Raw genomic sequence first — 14195 nt, 5'->3', positions numbered from 1 at the left:
TAACACTTTAAATAATATTTATGTGCTTTAAGGCCACAGAATTTTTAAATATTTACCTAACCATTTAGAAAGCACTCAGCATTTTAGATATAGAAAAATATCTCACAAACAGACTAACCTCGTATTTACCTAGTCCATCACACATAAAATGATCTGGTTTACAGCTGAAATCTCCACTGTAGAAAGTATAATTAAAATGACACAGAAATGTAGTTTGTTAAATTCTGGCCAAAGTATCTCATGTAGACAACTAAAATAAAAATTTTTTTTAACTTCTTATTAGTTTCAGCTGAGTCTTGGCAAATACTCTACAAACTTAGTGCTTCTTTCCATTAACCCAAGGAGGAACACAGTCAGCAATAACTAAACATTAAACCTAACTGTGAAAATCGTTTTACAAACATATGCCATTATGCTTCAATACAGTATCCGACATAACAATCTAAATGTTAAAAATTACTTAACATCTACTTTCACACAATTAAAAGCATTTTTATTGACATGAGTTTTCAATTGCTTTTCAAAGATGTTCATAAAAATGTTTAAATTCATAAGGAAATGAAACTGTAATAAATTTATCAATCCAAAAATGAATATCCACATATACGGGTTAAAAGTTCTTTCTATTAAAAAACACAGACTATTTCTTCATATTTTTCAGTTATCATACCTTGGAAAATATAGGCTTAGCAACATCAACATTAAACATTTAAGTAAAACATCGAGATCTATTAACTTGTGAAGTTTTATTTATACTTTCGTTTGTAGCTCACAAAAAATGTAAACTAACTAAAAGAAATGAATTCTAGAATTCAAAGGTGGTATAGAATTCATCTACTGGAGCCCCTGACTGGATAGGATACTGAGACTTAGAAAGGCTCACCAACTTTTCCAATATGACCGTAGACCCAAGACTTTACCCTTGAATCTCTATGAATCCAGGGCACTTTCCCCAACATCAGCTTCCACCCAAAACTGTTTGTCTCCCTTCATTTTCTGAAACAACAGAGTGACTTCCAACGATTACATACAATGTTTAACACTTTTAAAATTTAAAAAAAAATCTCTTACTCTCTTGCTTCTATAAAAGTATAGGTTTCCACTTAACTTCTTTCATATAACATACATACAAACAAAACCACAGATCCACTGCTGAACTTCAGGAAAAAAGCGTAAGTGAAAATTTTTGTTACTACAATGTCTACCTAGTAGTTTCTAGTATTGCCAAAAGAATATTATAGTTTGACACTGAACATTAGCTAACCATATATAAACCCCTGAACTATTAGCATATACTTAAGACCCCCCCCCCAAAAAAAATGTTCCTATTCATAGTGGAATATGAAGAGTTCAGTACTAATAAAATATGCCCTTTTTAAAAAGCACAAATTGTATTTTCCTCTAATACAAACAACAATTAAAGCTACCTTGCATAACAATGCTGCACCTAGTTAACTGTTGAAAAAAGGTTGCTGTGATGGAAAGAGCAGCAGACCAGGAATTTTCAATTAATAAGATAACACCCATAATTCACTACTCCCAACACATTACAATTATGTTAAACTGTAATACGACTACGCTCAGGAAAACCATCTACCAGTGTAATGAAACTATGCTAAAACACTTTCCTGGTGTTAAAAAATGCAATCTATTCACAAAAAGTCAAATGTCCAATGTTACTCCTGTCTATGAAAATAGTTGATATGACTTTTCTCTACAGTGAATCTTCTCCTGACAATTTTTCCCCTCATACGTGTTTTCCTGGGCATTGTCTACTATTTTCATTGGCAGTAAGCTGAGAAAACAAAAGGCATGATATTTTTTGAACAATTTTTTTCAAGCATTTGACCAAATACAGACCACAAAAGGGGCCTCTGAAAACACTTTTCAGGAAGCAAGGTGTTTGTCTCTTTGAGCACTACAGATAGTGTAGTAGCTTATAGATTATATTGAAGAGCAAAGAGCAAAAAAAATCAGAATTGGTAACAATAAGAAACTTCTGTTTCAGATATATTGGGTCCCCAGTGTAAAATGTATCACTAATCAAAAAGTCTGAAAACTAAGGGTATAAACTCCTTCTTGCCAATTTAAGCAAACCTCTACATTTATCCTCTTAGCTGCTTAGAAGAAAGCATTGAAAACTGAAAAATCTAGGTTCAAATCCCAGTACTTCCACTGTTGATGATAATGTGTGAAGTTGGGTAATCTCTATAAGCCTCAGTTTGCTCATCTCTAACTTGAGGTTAATGTCATCTACTATATAGTGTCCTTGTGAAGGTTTAAGACTATACAACTATTTTGCACTTAGTAAAATGCTCAGAGAATAGTAGCTATAGTTAGTGAGTTTCTTTCTAATGTAGAACAGATAAGATTTCCCTAGGCTATAAAAAGAAACTCTCTCCCTAAAGATGATTTCAATTCCTTAAAAAAAAAAACCGTAAACCTACAGGAAAATAAATTGTAAATGTTTTTGGTATATTTCCAAACATTACTAAGATTAAAGGTTAAATTGTTACAACATTCTCCTAATTATGCAACAAACACACAGGACCAAGAGTTAGTCTGTAAAAGATTATATTAGCTTATTACTGCTGAAATTTGGGGTGGGGGTGGGGGAAGAAACCTCTTAAAATTATCCCCAACGGTCTTTTCATCTAAGTTAACAAGTCTCTGTTCCAAAACTCATCACTTTTCTCTTAATTATAAGACCTCAGATTTGTCCTCTCAATTAGCAAGAATAATGAAATCACACTGATTAAAATTCCCACATCTATATATTCACTCATCCTAATGGCTGTATGTTATCTTTGGGGGAAACAGCACCATTATTACAGCAACAAATAAATGACATCAAAAGTGTCATTATTTGATTCTTCAAATAATTCACTTCTTCCGAGAACGCATCTACTGCATAAACAAGCTCTTTAAAAAGTGTAACATACTTAGTCTGCTATTTCATTTCTATTCAAAGATAAATGGTACTTCTGCGTTTTTTTGTTTTTGTTTTTCTAAGCTTCCTGTATTTTAGGAATTATTTCCAGAATAAAACTTTTTTAAACCCTGGAAGTAAACAAGCTTTCAAACGCACTAATTCAATTCGGGAACTGAAGCGATAAAACCGCCCTCCTTTCCGTAGCAAACCTTGCCTTTCTGGAAACATACCTGTTCTCTCGAGATGCAAGGCAACGAAGGTCTCCTGAACATTTTGCAACTGCCATAGTAACCGCCTGAAGTTTCTCCGAATGACACGCAGCTGGACCTCCTCCGGGGTCTGATCACAGGCACTTTTTCTTCCGCGGTACTGGACAACTGAGGTTGCTGGGGAGCTTCCCTGATTTGAAAGAAGTGATCCAGCCCCAGGGCCAGCAGGCAGCCGACGGCCCCCACCAGGCAGGACAGCAGGGGCCGGAGGGCCGGGGGCAGCGCCCCGAGACTGGTGAAGGACACCCACCAGACGAAGCTGGAGAAGAGCAGCACCACGATGCTGTGCCGGAGCCTCCCCGGCTGCGCGAGCGTCAGCAAGCCCACGCAGCTCAGCACCAAGAACCACCGGCCCGCCACCGCCGGGGGTGTGTGCGGGCCCGGGGCCCCGGCGTCTCCGTCCGCCCGAGACCAGGCTTCCCACTGCCCCACCAAGAAGTCCCCCAGGTAACAGCAGGCGGGGAGTGCCAGCAGCCACCAGGAGCCGCCGCCGCTCCGGCCCGGCCCGGCGCCCCGCTTGGTCCGGGTCAGGAAGCAGGTGAGGAAGAAGAAGGCACAGGCGATGCTGAAGAGGGGGCTGAGGCTGTGCGAGCAGACGCTCAGCAGGGTCCGCAGCCGGGCGGCCCCGGCAGCCCAGCCCTCGGGCCCGGAGCCGAGCAGCAGAGCGAGGACAAAGGCGGCCAGGGCGCCCAGCGAGAGGCGCGCCCGGGAGAAGGGGGAGCCGCGCCGCGGCCGCTGAGGGGAGGCGGGCGGCGGCAGCAGCAGCTCCACGTTGCAGAAGCGGCAGAGGTGGAAGAAGAAGCCGCGCGGAGGGTCCTGCCGCAGGGGGCTCACGCAGCCCTTCACGTAGCCGTTCCTCACACTCTCGGGGGGCGAGGCGGCCCCGTCCGGCGGCGGCGGGGACCGCATGGCTTTGGCGTCTCGCTCGTCCCTCCTCATGGCCGGGACGCCCGGTGGCCGCGGGGGCTCGGCACGCCCCGCTCGGACCGCAGCGACCGCTCGCGCTCCCTCCCGCCTGGCCCCCGCGCTCGGAGCGCCCCCCGGCTCGGCGGCGCGTCAGGGCTGCGCCCGCCGGCGCGGCCCGGGATCCCCGCCGCGCGGGCGGAGGAGCGGCGGGGTCCGGGACATGCTGGCTGAGAAGAAGGGCGGAGGGGGCGCCTCTCCGGGACTTCGGCGGCCGGACTCCCCTCTCCTGTCCCCCCGGGCACTTCTTGGGACTGGAGCGTCAGCGTCGCCTCCCGGCTCCCGCGGGCTGCAACAGTTACCTCTCGGCCCCAGCCTGGTCCGTTGGGCGCGCGAGCGGCGGGCGGGCGCTCCTCCCCCGCCGCTGCCCCGGCCGGGTGCGCGCCCCGCCCGCCCGCCTGCGCGCGCCCGCGCCCCGGCCCGTTCGGCCGCCAAGGGCGCAGCCGCTTCTGCCCGCCGCCTACCCCATCGCGGGCTGGGGACCCCAGCCGCCTCAGCGTGTCCAGACTGGGGAGAGTACGGCTTGCGGCCGCCCGGAGGCCGACCCAGGTTGGGAGGGATGGGAGGGATCCTTTTCGGATGGAAGGGGGCAAGCCCGCCATCCTGGGATCCCCCCAGGCACTCAGGTTCCTTTTGGGATAAGTCGCAGACCTCGGGCAGGCTCCAACAGGTCACCACTGGGGGCGTAGGGAAAGAGGGCGCTTATGGTCCCCAAGGGGAGTGCCTAGTAGAGAAACCGAGTTGAGCGGGGTGGAGGGGAGGCGACGGGTCCCGCCTTTACCCCCATCCCAGTTTAGGGTGGACCCTTGGGCTGTCCGAGCCGAGCTGCGACCTGGGAAGTGCCAGTCCCCACCAAAGTCACGGGGGAGAAGCCTTGATCACTGTGGCTAGGTGTGTCCTCACAGCAGCGTGGATTCTTGGGCCATGCAGCAGGCCCTTCGGTGGCTTCTTAGGGAGGAGCATGCACGTGGAGCGCTCCCTGGGAGAATCCCAGTCGGTATTACCGAGTTTGTCCTCCCCAAGAACCATCTTCACAAAGCGCGGAGCTACCGTCCCATCGTCCCTGCACCCTTGCCAAACTAACAGTGGGTCCACATCTGTTTCTGCCTCAACAAGCATGGAAAATCTGTTGTCGAAAAGATCTTCCCACATTGAAGGCTTTTCACTGTAACTACATATTGGGGGTGGGGGCGGTGGGAGGATTAGGAGTTCGCTCCAAGACCATTGCCAGGTCTGGATCAGTTGGCCATGAAAAAAGCCAAATAAGATGCTTTCTGTGAATTACTGATGAAACTAGCTTCATGTGGGAAACACGGACTCGAAAGCGGGAAGAACTGCTGTATGGAAGGGACTGCTCTGGAATCTCACCAATCATAACTATCTTAGTGACTGAACTGTGTTTCCCTCCTCCAAAACTCTCCCTTCCACCTTATGACAGGCCTGCATTTCTCAAAGAGCTAATTCCACATTTTTCCAGAGAGATGTGAAACCTTACTGTGTGGGAAATCCCACAAACAGGCCCATTTTTCACCAATTAATCTTTGCCCACAGCTAAGACCATTTTTGTATATGGTCATAGTTCACATGCATAGCAGAAATCAAAGTGAAATTAGCACAAGAATTTGACCAAAATGAAAAAAAGACCAGAATTTTTGTCTGCCTCTTAGATAAAGGAAAAAATATGTAATAGAGTTTTCAAATTGATTACTCAAATGCTTGCCTTAAGAGATAAAAATCCATGGGGTCTTTTTTTTTCACCAGGACAGTTGAAATTCTTTTTAAAAATATCTCATTTCTACAGAACTCAGCAAATACATGTTTAAATGTATTTAAAAATAAACAGGACTCATCATTACCAGTCAAAGAGTAAATTAGGAAGCTTGATGGATACATTTTGAGCTTGTACAGAAGGGCATAGCAAGCTAGTGTCAGCATCACTGAAATGCCAATTATAAATTCTCATTGGAAATGATAAATTGCTCTGATAGAATAAATTCAGATTGAAGTTGTTAATAAATACAGTTATTATCGTTAGTACTGTTGTTTTAAAAGCTTAGGTTATATCTGAAGTAGGATAGGCATGGTAATGGAAATAGTGGTAAACTAGAAATCCATTTCATTGTTTCTAGTCATGGCCCAGTCATTCATACCCCAGCATTAAGCAAGTCATGTAACATTTACAGGCCTCAGTGTCCACAGTTGTAAAACGAAGCAATTTCATTTTGATGATCTTAAAATCACTTCCAGTTTTAAAAAGCTGTGATTTCTACATGCCAAAAATATATAGGCATTTTTAGGATCCAAGTATTGCCAAGAGTAATAAAGTAAAGAAGGCAGAGCACCAAAGAATTGATGCCTTCAAACTGTGTTGCTGGAGAAGACTCCTGAGAGTCCCTTGGACAGCAAGAAGATCAAGCCAGTCAATCTTAAGGGAAATCAACTATGAATACTCATTGAAAGGACTGAAGCTGAAGCTTCAGTATTTTGGTCATCTGATGCGAACAGCCAGCTCATTGGAAAAGTCCCTGATGCTGGGAAAGATTGACAGCAGAAGGAGAAGAGGGTGTCAGAGCATAAGATGACTGGATGGCATTACCCATGCAATGGACATGAACTTGGGCAAACTGAGAGATCATGAGGGACAGGGAAGCCTGGCATGCCACAGTTCATGAAATCGCAGAGTCGGAGACGACCTGGCAACTGAACAACAATTGCTAAGAGCAACCTTTGAATTATTCATACCACCAAACTAAAGCAAACTCTGTGTTGACAAATAAAGATAAAAGGATTTGTATCCAAGGACTATTATCTGGAAAATAAAATGCAAAGTCCTCTTCGTACTTCCCAGTTCTTCTCTGAACTGATTCCAGCACCTGAGAAGATTGCAAAATAAAATGTAAGGACATCCCCAAAGACCATCAGTTTACCTGACTAAAAGCGGAAGTGTTAGTCACTCAGTTGTGTCAACTCTTTGTGACCCCATGGACTGTAGCCCACCAGACTCCACTGTACATGGAATTCTCCAAGCAAGAATACTGGAGAGGGTGGCCATTCCCTTCTCCAGGGGATCTTCCCAACCCAGAGATGGAACCCAGGTCTCCTGTATTGCAGGCAGATTCTTTACCATCTGAGCCACCAGGGAAGAATGCCATGAACAGAGGACCTGGGCTGCAGTTCATAGGGTTGAAAAGAGTCGGACATGACTGAGCGACTAACACTTTCACTTGTTTAACTAAAAATTTGAATCAGCTAGCTATGTTTATAGCAACTCCCTTCTCTCTTTACAGTTTTTATCAGAGATTATTAGTAGGTCACATGTCTTAGAGTTCAAATTATTTATTCTTTTGCCAGTTTTAAGCAACCAGTAGAATTATTTAGCTCCTGTCTTTGGGTTTAAGATTGTATGACCATTATCTGTTGTAGAAAAAAAAGACCTAAAGTGATAACATACCTTTGACTTTTCTCAACCATTTCTACCTCAGCCTCATTTTTACCTGATTTTGCTTTCCCTCATGTCTTGACACATAATCTCCCCACTGGACTCATTCTCCCAGTTTAATGATCCCTCACATAGGATCCTAATGCTTACCACCCAGCTCCTGAGTCCTGGTGCAGTGCAACCCCCTGTCTACTTCTGTGTTCTAAATAGGAGGTCCTTGCCCTCAAACCCCAAAGACTCAGCTTTCCCACGTGCCCCAGTTTATAGCATGAGAATGTTGTTTTGTTCTCCATTTTAGGTCCCCACACCAATAAGCTGCCAATGCTGCAATTAATTATGGAAGAACTAAAATCCTGCGTAGGTCTTTCCAGTGTCAGGGTCAAAAGCTCTGCCCATAAACACTAGTCTACTGGTAAGGACCCGATGGGTTAGCCTTCTAGATGCCGCTGCCTGCCCACCTATCTAATCTTACAGGCACCAAATGAGATGTCCCATTGCTGGGCTCAACCCAAATGTTAGAACACCCAGTTTTTCATGTGGGACCTCTGGGTCTCACCATTCCTTGTTTGGAAATTGCTCTCCCTGAATTCTCTTGTTCTCTCCTTTGTCCTCAAAGAAGCCAAAATAACACATGGCCTCTTGTTAGGTCTTAGCAACTCCTCCCCCCTCTTCTGTCCTCTGATAGGTCTTAACTCCTCATCCTTATCCCTTGTGCTTTCAGTCTCTATTTTAAAAGAAGACAGGATTATTCCCTAAACTCTAAAATCCAGATGTAAAGAAAATCCATTTCTAGAGCAGGATTTCCAGAAATTCCCTTCCAAAATTAAAAATTTTAAATGGATCTTAGTCCCTACACATATTATCATGGAACGTAAGTGGGAAACGGTGGTAAAGGTGAATGGATGAGGGCTAAGACTCTGTCCAGTCACTATCACTGTTCCATCATCAAATGAATTCTCAGCTTCTGAGTTCTCAATTTATGGAGCAGCCTATAAAGATTTGCTAAGAACAGTTGAATAGTAGCAGATAAAGATGATCTGTTCTTTAAGAGCTTTTTAAATTACTGTTCTTATTCTGTATTGTCACCTCTCAACCCTAGTTTTCAAATTTCCTCAAAAGAAATGTTATGCAAATAAAAGCAGACTTATTGAAGTGGGCGTCCCTGAAGTGGCTCAGATGGTAAAGAAACCTCCTGCAGTACAGGAGACCCGGGTTTGATCCCTGGGTAGGAAAGATCCCTTGGAGAAGGAAATGGCAACCCACTCCAGTATACTTGCCTGGAGAATTCTATGGACAGAGAAGACTTGCAGGCTACAGTGCGTCCATGCAGCTCGCAGCAAGTTGGACAAGACTGTGTGACAAACACTGCTACTGAAGTGGAGGTGTCCTGGGTCAGAGCCTGACTAATAGCATGTCTGGCACCTCCTACTCTGACCTGAAGCCCCTCTTTGGAATCCTTGGGCCAAAAGAAAGGAAGAAAGTAGAGAAGGAGGGAAACGAAGAAGGGAAAGAGGGAGGAGGGGAAAGAAAAGGAAAAAAATTTTGGAAGGGAGGGAAGGAGAGATGGGGGAAACAAAGGAAGAAAGAAAGGGGAGGGAGGGAAGAAGGAAGGACGATTTAAAACCTCTGAAATAGACTATAAAATGGATCTGAATTGGATTTTGGAAAGTGCTTAGGACTGAGTTCTCTTTCTAAAATGTAACTTTTCAGGATTCAGTAATAAAGCAATCTTAATTTTTCAGGGATAAAGATATAAAGCAGTCTGAAAAAAAAAATTTTCATGAATAGCCAGTAAATTAGGCAGTGTCATTGAGATTCCAAATTACAAAACTAGAGCGGTTTCTTAAGATAGGAGAAAACATTAAAAGGTATTGAAAGAATGAAAGAAATAACATTTTCAAACTTACATTTGAAAACAAGAAGACTGGCTTTCCTCTGGTATAGAAAGGATCGTTCTGTTTTCAATATGCAGTGGCAGTTGCCTAAGTGTGTTAATACTATTTTCCTTCCAGCTAATACTCATCTCAGAATCTGAACCTCACTTTGACTCACTCTTTAGATTATCTCAAGTATTTATTGATTGCCCTCTCTATATATATATATGCAGAGCGTCATGCTAGATGCTAGTCAGAGCAATTAAAAACTACTCTATAAACTAGAAGCTTCCTCAAGATGCAGTTTTATGTGGGAGGTACAGCCAAGGTACATAGACCACTAAAGAGCACAAGAGAATACATGATTTAAAAAAAAAAAAAAAAAGACTGCTGGGAACTGTGCTTGAGAACTATTAAAGAAGGAGAGAGTCATCCTTCTCTGGAGTCTCCATCCTGTGTGGTTGTCTCAGCTCATTTTCAAGTTTTGTCCTCTCCCCAGTATCTATCTGGATGGCTGTTTTCCTCTCTCTCTCCCCTCTGCCTTCCTTCTCTCTCTCATCTCTATATTTAATCCCTCACTTCTTTTACTTCCTCAGCTTTCCTATGCACCACTCCCTTCTGCCAGCGATGAACCTCTCTCCCTCAATGAATGCATTCATTCATTCAACGTTTATCGAGTGCCTGACATTGTGCTGGGGACTGTGCTAGCCGACAAAGATACAATGATGAAAGATGGGATTCCTGCCTGTCAGGGTTCATGGTGAAAGCTAGAAAAGTAAGACTGCTAGAGCCCAGGGTAACAGGAGCTGTGATTTAGACGTAAGCAAGCTCAGTGTACTGTGCAAGCTCAGAGGAGGGAAACCTATAACCCAGACCAAGGCTGGAGTATCGGGCAAGGAGTAATGCTCTTGAGGAATCAGAGGAGATTTTGAGGCTCGGCACTGAAAGATGAGACATTAACTAAATAAAATAGGAGAAAAGACAGCATGGACAAAGGAAGCAAGTGAGTTTAAAGTTTTGAAAGAATAGTGCATTTGGCCGAAGTGTAAGATATGAAGCAGCAAAGAACAAAAGTATAAGGAATGAGGAGGCTACAGAGATGGTATGGTCCTAACATGAAACTGGAGTTTATTGTTATGATTTGTTATACAAATGTTCCTTTTCTATTTGTTTGTTTACATAGTAAAGACTTCAATATACTCCTCAAACATAAGAATCCTGTTTTAGTCTCCATGCTATGCATAAGCACTCAGTTAATGCTCAAAAATTTTTGAAGTAAAACAATTTAAATCAGATTTTTTTAGTTGTATGCCCTTCAGTCTTTGTTGTTGTTTTATTAGTCAATGAGTTTTCACTGAAACTTTTAATACATGATTTAAAACAAGTTTCCATATTACTACTGGAAAATATTTTTCTTAACATCCATTTGCACAAAATCAGTAAAAGAACACTTTCTCTTAGATTTATAGAAATTATTATGTTTGATTTAATTTCCAATATAAAGTAAATGTTTAAGAGATGGGTGGGTGAATTATTTTTTTTTATTCAAGTGATAGTACCTAGTTTTCTTTTGCCATGAAAGAATATATTCTACTACTTTAAGAATTTTCCTTTTTTTATGTCTCTTTTTCAGAGCAACAACTGTATCTAGGATGCAAATCCACTATATTTTTACCAAAAGTAACTGGCCAAAGTATTAGACCTGTAAATTGTTAATCTGAAATTGCCTGGATTTTTTTTTTTTTAATTAAACCTAAAGCCCGAATCTTGAACAATAAACAGCAATGCAGACTCTTTCCAAGTTTCCTGTTCCCTCCGTAGACAAGCGGTAGTTTCTTCAGCTCTGGCTATCCCAGCAGATCTGAAGGGTCACAGCCACGACGGTGCAGCCTACCGTTGACACTGAACTTGTGGTTAATTGTGGAGTTCTGCCACAAAACCACCTCACTACCACAAGCTGGATTCTTGCCCAGGAGAGTGACAGACTGCCAGGCCAAGCAATGTACAGGAGGCAGAAGGAGCAAACTGCCTTTTCCCCCAGACAGCTGTTGTTTCTGGATTCCAGTGGAGCCAGAAGTGAGGCACACTAGAAAAATTTTAAAGTGTGCTCTCTCCGCTAAACCTACTTCAAATGTGTTGTTTTTTTAAGAGAAGCTCAGAAAGATTCTTCCAATTCATTATCAAGCATCATCAACAAAGGTAAGACTATTCATTACTAAATTTTCAAAATGAGCATTGGGATTGGAAATAAAATGATTACTGTTAACTAGTAAGTGAGCCACATACATATGATCACTGCAAATAGGAGCAAATAATGTGTCTTTGTGTGTGTTGCTAGGCTCCACACAGCAGCAGGGCAGCTCTGGGAACTTTGAAAGTCAGGGCAGCATGCCGCAAGGGAAGGAAACTTTAGAGTCAATCAGATCTAGTTACCAGTTTGCAGCTGCAGGACCTTGGAAGTTACCTAATGTTTCATATTACCTGCCTTGTCCGCAAAATGGGAATAACAGTGTCTACCTCATAGGGTCATCGTTATGGATTAATTTAATCTGTAAAATGACTACCAATGACTAGATGCTTAGTAAATGTAAATTTATTTTTCTTATATCCTATTCTCTTAACTTTCTTCATTCTTTCCAGACTTTCCAGGATTCTACTGATGCTGAGTTTTCTCAAGATCCCCAGATTATATTATTTGTTCAATTTGTTTTCAAGAATTGCTTTCAATGCTGTATCAGTCAACCAGGAATCTGTAACTACACAGAAAGATAAATTAGCAGCTCTCTTTCATCACAAGGCAAATGCTACAGGGATTTTATGCTCTATTCTAATTCTTTACTATAAATTCAAGCAAATTTAATACATTAATTTTTAAAGGAATGACTGACTACACATTATTATCACCATTTTATGGGCTTACACATCTGAGATCCCATTCTGCTAAAAAGATGTTGATTAAGATCTCATCAGTGGGGGGAAAAAAAAAAAGATCCCATCAGTGATAACATGAAAAAAAAGAAAAAAAAAGTCATACCTTACAACCAGTTTCATCCATAATAACATAAATCACAGTAAAGACAAATAAACATTTTTATTTGCAAAAGTCTATTCATTCAGACTGTGCCAATCATTGCCCTAGATCTGAAAGTACAAATATGAATAAGATATAGCCTTTGCCCTCCATTTGGTAAAAAACAAAATATGTAAGCATTGTAAACAAGTGCAGCACATATGAAATGCTCTAGTATAGCTCTTTAAAAGTATCTGCAGACGAGTAGATAAGAAATCTGTGGTACATATACACAATGGAATATTACTCAACTATTAAAAAGAACACATTTGAATCAGTTCTAATGAGGTGAATGAGACTGGAAGCTATTATACAGAGTGAAGTAAGTCAGAAAGAAAAGCACCAATACAGTATATTAGCTCATACATATGGAATTTAGAAAGATGGTAACGATGACCCTATATGCTGCTACTGCTGCTGCTAAGTCGCTTCAGCCATGTCCAACTCTATGCGACCCCATAGATGGCAGCCCACCAAGCTCCCCTGTCCCTGGGATTCTCCAGGCAAGAACACTGGAGTGGGTTGCCATTTCCTTCTTCAATGCATGAAAGTAAATAGTGAAAGTGAAGTCGCTCAGTCGTGTCCAACTCTTAGCAACCCCATGGACTGCAGCCTACCAGGCTCCTCCGTCCATGGGATTTTCCAGGCAAGAGTACTGGAGTGGGGTGCCATTGCCTTCTCCGGATGACCCTATATGCAAGACAGCAAAAGAGATAGATATAAAGAATAGTCTTTTGGACTCTGTGGGAGAAGGTGAGGATGGGATGATTTGAGAGAATAGCATTTGAAACATGTATAATACCATAAGTGAAATAGATCACCAATCCAAGTTCAATGCATGAAACAGGGCACTCAAAGCCGGTGCACTGGGACAACACTAAGGGATGGGATTGGGAGGGAGATGGGAGGGGGCTCAGGATGGGGGACACATATACACCCATGGCTGATTCATGTCAGTGTATGACAAAAACCACCACAACATTGTCAAGTAATTAACCTCCAATTAAATTAATGTTTTAAAAAAGTATAGTGATGGGATGAAGAGGAGTTCACAGATGAAGACATGCTACCCTGGGTACCAAAGAACACATAGAGGTTTCCCAGGTAGATAAGGAGAAGGCAGAGCATCCACACAGAGCAGTATGTGCAAAGACATGGAGGTGTGAAAGCACAGATCTTTTGGATCTGTTACCAGATGGGTGTCATTTGGGTTGGAAGGAAGGTGGGCATGGAGAAATGGTGGCTTTCCTGGTGGCTCAGACGGTAAAGAATCTGCCTGCAATGCAGGAGACCCAGGTTCAATCTCTGGATTGGGAAGATCCCCTGGAGAAGGCAATGGCAACCCACTCCAGTATTCTTGCCTGGAGAATTCCATGGACAGAGGAGCCTGGTGGGCTACAGTCCACAGGGTCATAAAGAGTCGGACACAACTAAGTGACTAACACTCAGGTAGGTGGAAGTCAAATTATGGGATGCTCTAGAAGCCATCCTGAGAAGATTGGAATTTATTCTGTGAGAGATAAGGAACTTTAAAGGGGTTTGTTTGTTTGTTTTGGCGAAGCTGTGCAGCTTGTGGGATCTTAGTTCCCTGACCAGGGATCGAACTCTGGTTCATTGTCAGAGAAAGCCCATGTCGTAACCACTGGGC

The 14195-nt window shown here is 42.9% G+C and overlaps 2 protein-coding genes across 5 annotated transcripts in view; one reads left to right on the top strand and one right to left on the bottom strand.

The window, feature by feature from the left end:
* Window positions 1-4273, bottom strand: part of PDE3B (phosphodiesterase 3B) — a 176019-nt gene extending 171746 nt beyond the window's left edge. For all 3 annotated transcript variants that reach the window (XM_065944523.1, XM_065944521.1, XM_065944522.1), the window contains exon 1: window positions 3163-4273. In XM_065944523.1, the coding sequence (XP_065800595.1) occupies window positions 3163-4140 (978 nt within the window). In that variant the 5' untranslated portion in view covers window positions 4141-4273. The remainder of the gene's footprint in view (window positions 1-3162) is intronic.
* CYP2R1 (cytochrome P450 family 2 subfamily R member 1) overlaps window positions 1-13913 on the top strand; it is a 224352-nt gene extending 210439 nt beyond the window's left edge. The window contains exons 7-8 of one of the 2 annotated variants that reach the window (XR_010664398.1): window positions 11111-11676; window positions 13835-13913. Coding sequence is in view for 1 of the 2 variants with exons in the window: in XM_065944525.1 (XP_065800597.1) it covers window position 11111 (1 nt within the window). In the remaining variant the exon portion in view is untranslated. Of the gene's footprint in view, window positions 1-11110; window positions 11678-13834 lie in introns of those variants that run through there. The other variant, XM_065944525.1, reaches the window with a different exon arrangement.
* Window positions 13914-14195: the final 282 nt, after the last annotated feature.

This window comes from Muntiacus reevesi, chromosome 9, assembly GCF_963930625.1.
Source record: "Muntiacus reevesi chromosome 9, mMunRee1.1, whole genome shotgun sequence".
Classification (NCBI taxonomy): Eukaryota; Metazoa; Chordata; class Mammalia; order Artiodactyla; family Cervidae; genus Muntiacus; species Muntiacus reevesi.
The sequence above is the reverse complement of the archived record's forward strand: the minus strand, read 5'-3'. Positions and strand labels throughout refer to the sequence as shown.